The sequence below is a fragment of the Sinocyclocheilus anshuiensis genome, unplaced genomic scaffold (assembly GCF_001515605.1).
Source record: "Sinocyclocheilus anshuiensis isolate Anshui unplaced genomic scaffold, SAMN03320099.WGS_v1.1 scaffold260, whole genome shotgun sequence".
NCBI lineage: Eukaryota > Metazoa > Chordata > Actinopteri > Cypriniformes > Cyprinidae > Sinocyclocheilus > Sinocyclocheilus anshuiensis.
In genome coordinates, this window is record NW_015557134.1 from 627,498 (window position 1) to 634,463 (window position 6,966).

General features: G+C 38.3%; 1 protein-coding gene across 1 annotated transcript; it reads right to left on the reverse strand.

Annotated features, from left to right (window-relative positions):
- Positions 1-1,603: 1,603 nt before the first annotated feature.
- On the reverse strand, positions 1,604-5,288 carry LOC107677962 (uncharacterized). The gene is made up of 5 exons (XM_016473041.1): positions 5,272-5,288; positions 4,296-5,174; positions 3,575-4,231; positions 3,229-3,303; positions 1,604-2,288 (listed from the first exon to the last, which is right to left on the reverse strand). Exons 1-5 carry the CDS (start codon positions 5,286-5,288, stop codon positions 1,751-1,753), a joined length of 2,166 nt encoding a protein of 721 aa, XP_016328527.1. The 3' UTR covers positions 1,604-1,750.
- Between the last annotated feature and the right edge of the window lie 1,678 nt (positions 5,289-6,966).

Here is a 6,966-nt window from a genome sequence, read left to right on the forward strand (position 1 = left end):
TGCTGCCCTTTCTGGTTTGTTTTGTTCCAGAGCCACTGGCCTATAGGAGTGTATTACAACAGCTAAAGGTACTGAACTCGCCTGCTCTCTCGGATGAGGGCTGGCTGTGAGGTCCACTTGCTCTTTGGCATGGCGAGAGAACCCAACCCCTCGAGTGCAGCTGTGGAGAGATGCTGACATTTTGGGCTCCTGTCATATTACACGCACCGCAGAGATTCAGTTTTTTGGGGATACCAAGTTGAAGCAGAATCTAGTCCAAAATAGTGCATTGCTCCTGGCAACAGCTTATTAATCAAAGGAAGCTACCAGGGCATGAATAGCTCTGGAGTGGATTTGTGTTTAAGAGGGTGCTTCTACATATAAAGCTATGAGTGTGTCGGGCAGCCAAACTTTTAATTCATCATAGGTTCTTCATGCTTCGCCATGCTCTTGCAACATGTCATTGTTTGACTCTCAAAGCCTTTTAAGAAAGCCTGTTAGGCCACAGATTGTTTAGGGCTTTGGAGACCTGAAGCATGTGTCCACTTTCCTTTGGGAATGCCAGGAGTGGAGTTCATTGCTTTCAGACCAACCGCCTGTCTGTCCTTATTGTGTACCAGGACAGACGACTGATATACTGTATATTTGGATTGTAATACTGTATGCTACGTGGACAATTTAAAAAAAAGAAAAGAAAAATCACAGTTAAAAAAATAGATATAAAAAAACAATAGATATTAACAATAAATAATAATAACAGCAACAACCATAATAATAATAATAATAATAATAATAATAGTATAATACATATTATATAATACATAATAGTAATGTTATCATTTCAGGAGGTTAAGTTTTTAAAATGCAAGTTTTTGAATATTGTTTTGCTAAATGTTTATATATATATATTTATATAATGTTTATATATTTTATTTATATATACAGTATATATGTAATGTTTGATGTTTGACATGACAAAGCTTAAAACTAACTTTATAGGATATCTTTGTCAAAAGTCAAACAGAGCCATAAGTTATGTCTTTATATAGACATAGATTTAATAATTGTGAATAAAATGTAATATTTAAATATTTCTAAAAACTTTGAAATTGAAGCTCATATCACAGAGGTGCAAAGCAATATGACAAATTACATATATTGCTACCTACAACACTATGACTAAATCAAAAACAGTAAATTAACACTGCTGTGTTATTTCATGTGAAAGTTGCCTAGTTATGTTTGGGCATGTGTGTGGAGGAATATAGGCTGGATTCGAAAGAAAAGAGGCAAAACAACCATCTTTGTTGCATAACCTTGAATCTGTGGTTTATTTAGCTAAACTTTAGCCACTGAAGCTCCATATGTCAGTCCCATCACAGTCCTCTGGCTTTAACAGATGATAGCTGTCCATTTTGAAGATCAAAAAGGAAGTGATGAACTATATACTCATAATGTCATGTCCTAAAAAAGCATCTTAAGTGCAAAACCCTTCATAACTAGTCAAGGCAAGCATCATGTTCATTGTAACTGTAGCGAAATAGTATAATAAATTTTTAAAGTAAATGTTGTACAATTTCATTTTCCAAGGAAAACTAGTTTCATCATTTAAATCCTCCTGGGTAGTTCAGTCACAGAATGCCATGTAATATTGCTCCATTCCACAAAATATATCAGACTTCCGACTGCATTAGGAGAAAAAGGAGTTGTGACTCCACATACCAGAGGGTTGAGAGTCATGCATGAAAATCAGATACTTGGCATTATGTAGTCATTTCCTTTGGACTTTGTGTGGCAGCCAGCTAAACAGCTTCCTGCATAATTTCTTCCTTTTGATTTTAGCCTTGAACAGGCACTGATTCTGGGGGTGACCTTGAGACTGAATCTGAATCGGAGGCAGAATCTGAGGCATAATCTCAGTCTGGGATTGAATCTGAGATATAATCTGATTTTGAGATTGAATCTGTGGCTGAAACGGAATCTGTGACTGAGATTGAATCTGAGGTTGAATCCGAGACACAATCTGTGGCTGAGCCTGAGGCCGAGACTGAATCTGTGGCTGCGACTGAGTTTGAGACTGAGACCGAATCTGGCACTGAATCTGAGAAATAATCTGAGGCTGTCTGTGGGTTTGACTCTCAGATTGGCTTTGGGTCATAATGTTTGCATTTAGCTGGTGTAATTTGTGATTCTGAATGAGTGAGGTGAGTAAAGAAAGAGATCCTTCTTTCCTCTCTGGGCATGATGGGCACAGACTCTGGAGGAGTTCCTTGAATCTTCTCTCCTGTTGACGGAAGTCATACTCCACACTAGTCCAAAGAGTGAATAAGAAAAGTGGGAAAGAGATAAGGGAAAAGGTAGGGGGGGCAGAAAAGAGAGCATTCTATATGATTGTTAATGCTTCATAGTTCTTTTTTCCCCTTGGAATTACATGCATTTGCACAACCATTCATTACTCCAGTCTTCAGTAATCATTCTAATATGCTGATTTTGGTGCTCAAGTAAAATTTCCTATTATCACTGTTGAGATTTTTTTTTTTTAGAATTTTGGTTAAAAAGTAAGTCCAAAAGAGCAGCATTATAAATGTATTTACTGTCACTTTTCAATCAATTTAATCCATCCTTGCCAAAGATTATTAAAGTATTAATGTATTCATTTCTCAAACAAATATATGTTTGTGTGTGTAATTACTAAAATCTGTGCTTTTTCTACTATTATTTTGCCATTATTATACTATACAATACATGAATAATGATAGAATATAATGACAAAAGATTTTTCTAAAAATATTATTAATAAATGCTAAATTCTTTTTTAAATTATTATTATTAACCTACGGGCGGTGGGAGAAAGTAATAAAACACTGAAGAAGAAAAAATGTGTCTATGGAAATGTGGGGATGTGAATCTAATTGTATTGAATTGGATAACACAATAAAGTACTAAAGTTAATTCCTAAAGGGGTAGTTCACCCAAAACTGAATATTCTGTCATTTTTTAATCACCTGCATGTCGTTATAAACCTCTAACCTGACTTTCCTTCTTCTGACGAACACAAAAGAAGGTAATTTGAGACACTGTCTCTCTGAAACACCGAGACATTTTTTAAATATCTTCTTTTGCTCTCCACAGAAGAAAGAAGCCTTGCTGGTTGGGAACAATATGAGGGTGAGTAAATGATGACAGAATTGTCCATTTTGGGAGAACTACCCCTTTAAAATGATTAGTAGTCTCACTGGGTGCTCTCACCTGTAGACAGCACATGCAGTCTTCTGACAGGTGGAACAGTCACTGAGGTCTTGGCCAGTCCGAAAACATCGCCGACTACATAAATAGCAGGCAAGGAAAAAGATTTTAAAAGGCATTGTTTTAGCATGCCTCACATTCACATCCATAAATGCAGTTAGAGCTCATTTATAGCCCTTAGTGACCTACGCTTGGAGATAAAAACAAATGTACATCAAATTAAACTACAACTACCCTTTTTCCCTGCACCTCAGCTCTAAAACATTTCTCACAATTACCTTTAACACATCGAGCTCGCCAGTCACACTTGTCTATTATCTGCTAATCTTGGAATAACTCCGTCTCTCACCCTTTGCTGATTGCATGGCTCATCTCCAGGTCCTGGATGACGTTGAGCAGAGTTGTGACTCTTTCCTTGTTTGACTGCAGACTCGCCTCTACCATCTCTAATCTACACTTAGGGTCCCGCAGACTGCCACATTTAGGGGATGCAGGCAGCAACCTTACCGCAGAACCCGGATGGTCGTGCATTATGGAACAGCGTTCACTTGGGATGGACCCAACCGCTTCAGAACGAGATTCCATCTGTGTCTTTGAGTTCTGGAGACTCCCGTCTTTCTGTGCGTGCTCTGTAGGCAAAGTGTCTGAGGGATCCAAAAGTGGGTTTTGATTGGAGGCCACATTCAGGTTCCCATTTACGAATTTAAAAGCTGGTGCTTGTGGAGGTGCAGAGGAAGGTTTAGGAGGTCGACAAGAAGGAGGTGGTTTGTTTGGAGGTTGAAGCGAGTGTTGTGAGCCATTGGTCATTTGACCTTCTGGTTCCACTGCCTTAATATCAGTTTGTTTCTTTGACTCTGTGTCACTCCAAGATTTCAATTCAGTCCTGTTGTGTGTTGTAGCTTGAGGAAAAGCCCTAGCGGAAGCGATGGCTAGTAATGAGGACTCAAGAGTGTCATTATTAAGCTGATTCAGGACAGAGCGTCTGAAAACCGTAGGCTCTGTCTGCCTACAGCCATTCCTTGTTTATATTCATGTTGAGATAAGAATGAAGGTTAGGGCTCATGAGGTGCTGGTCTGACTGTGTAGCACTGCGTGTGCTCTGCGTGTATTCCTGCACGTCCTTCCCAGGGTAAAGAGGGGATGAATGTCTTGACTGGAGTCCCAGAGAACCTGCGGAAGTTGGCGGTGTAAACATCCTTATTTGGCTGTAAAGTCCAGGAGGTGTTGGATTCTGTCTTCCACCACAAGTGCTGCAGATGGTCACAGGAGGTCTGTGAGGAGGTGAGCGAGGAGGTAACGTTTTTTTCTTTCCAGTGGTAGACTCCTCCCCTTCACTGATGTCACTGCTGATCCCACCCATTACCTCAGAGTCAACCACACTCCCATTGGTGAAGTGACAATTCCTTCTCGGGTTTAACCTGTTGTTAGCCACACCTCTCAACGGAGGACTGGTTCTGATTGGACAATTATGGCACTGGACTTCTTCTCTGATGTTTTTACAAATATCCCTCTCCAGTCCCTCAAAAGTCACACCCTTTTTCATTTTAGTCTCCAGACTTTTTCGTTTATAAATGATACTTTTAGTTTTTTCTTTTCCGTTATCCTCCTGTTTACCAGCCTCGTTTGGGATGTGGCCGTTAGGTGGCATGATCACTTTGTTTTCTGATTGACTGCTACAAGTATCCACATGTTTGCCGTTTAGCTGTAGTTGGTTGTTTTTCATCGCAGGTGACGTCTGCACACCGACGTTACAGTGATGAGACAGTGTGAGGGTCGCCATACTACTGGTCCCATTTGCCACGGTCCTCCAGACACGTGTCCCAACAAGTGCAGGCTCTCCAAGAACTGGCACTGGAGTCGTGTGATCAGTTGCCCGTCTACCCATCTCAGGTATAACTGGTGCAGGCAGACTTGAGTGGAAAGCAATGGATTTGACCACTATGGCGCACCTGAGGTGGAAAGAGAAGGAGAACTCTTGGAAGTAAATAGACTGAAAAAGGCAGACAAAAGGTGAATAGTAATGAATGTTGTTTGGGCTACAAATACCCTGATATATGAGTCATGCTCAGAAAACGATGCTGTTTTGTTTTTAAAAAATACATATTTTTTATTTGTTTGTTAGTTTTCATGTCTAAAAAAACATTTTTTTCCCCAGCGCAGTTTCATTAAAAATGTTTTGGGGTTTTATTTCCCAGGATTGAATATTAGTGTAAAAATGGCAAATAATGGCCTAAACTAGCAAATTTCAAATACTATTGTGCTTTGTGCCAAGAACAATTCTGTATTATATTCTGTATACGATTGTTAGCCCATAACAGATGAATATTGAACTTGATGAGGCCAGTATACGAATAAGATAGACAGACAGATGATGATAGATAGATAGATAGATAGATAGATAGATAGATAGAGATAAGAGAAACTTCTCTTTATCTAAATTTTGATGTCACTCATGAAGGGGTAGTGAAGGAATAGATAAATTCTAAAAAAAAAGTATTTTAGGGGAAAAAATACATAGTACAAGTAAGATATTTTAATTTTAATAAACTTATTTTAGTCAGAAACATTTTTTTATTTATATTTAATCTATAAGGGTTTTTTTAACTAACATTTCATTTGCATTGCACACTTATTAGAGACAAATCCGTCATCTAATGCAACTAAGTTCAGTATTCTGTAAATGATATCATTAGTCAGTCATGAGGACACACATTCATGTAGTACAAATTGCACTGTTTTCTGACAATGACCCACATAATAAAAACTGCAAAGTATCAACCATCTGCTACCGCCTGCAGTTAATTTTGAAATGAATACATTATATCAAGGCATTGGATGAAAATGCAAAATTTGGGGGTGCAATCTATTATGAGACGTGTGAAGAAGAAGAAGAAGAAGAAGAAGTAGAAGAAAAGGAAGAAAAAACCTCATGCAATGCTTCAGAAATGACATTTCTGTTCCAGAGCACAAGACCTGATAATAGAATGTACAAAAGACCTTCTTGCCTAAATTAGATGAATCCAATTTGGAAAGAGTAAGCAAAAAGATGAGAGAGAACAAAGTGAAATCAAAAGAACAGAGTGATATCAAACAGAAAGAGAGAGAGAGCAGGTACAAGTGTGCTGTAACATATTCAGTTTCCATTACTTCTGATCTATCTGTGCAAAAAATGAATATGTACAGTTTCCAGGAATATAGAGAAACTGGTCCGTTTGCTCAGTTAAACTGTCAACATGTGTGTGTGTGTGTGTGTGACTAATTAAATATTTCACACACTGACAAACGTTTTGTTCTGCTCTGACTTGACTTTCTCTCCTTTCCGCTGCTACACCTGGCCCCCCGCCAGCCAGGCTCGGCTGTCCTCTCTCTCATTCAACCCACCTTGGGCACCTTGATAATTTGCCTGACAAAGAGGGTGTTAATCAGCGACTGACAGTAAATTTTCTAATGAGCCACTCTAATAAGTGAATGTTTCGAAAATGTGTTCGTGCGTAACATTTTGCCTACATTTTAAGGACAAATGTACTCAAAAGGATAGTACAAACTAAAATTATCTATATTGTGGGAACCTGTTCATGCATAAATATGGTAAATAACATATTAAATAATGTATTAATAGAAAGCTACAGAAAAACTGAGAAAAAAATATTGCACTCAGTTGCACATGTATTGCTTCATATGTGTGAAAAAAACAGCTTACTGGCTGTATACTTAATAAAGATATAGACCAAAACAGTATAT

Excerpts from the sequence above, each read along its gene's own strand:
- LOC107677962 (XM_016473041.1), bottom strand. Across the intron at positions 3,304-3,574 it reads AGCCATGCAATCAGCAAAGG|TCGGCGATGTTTTCGGACTG; the intron begins GTGAGAGACGGA and ends CTATTTATGTAG. Across the intron at positions 2,289-3,228 it reads ACTGCATGTGCTGTCTACAG|TGTGGAGTATGACTTCCGTC; the intron begins GTGAGAGCACCC and ends TCTTTGGACTAG.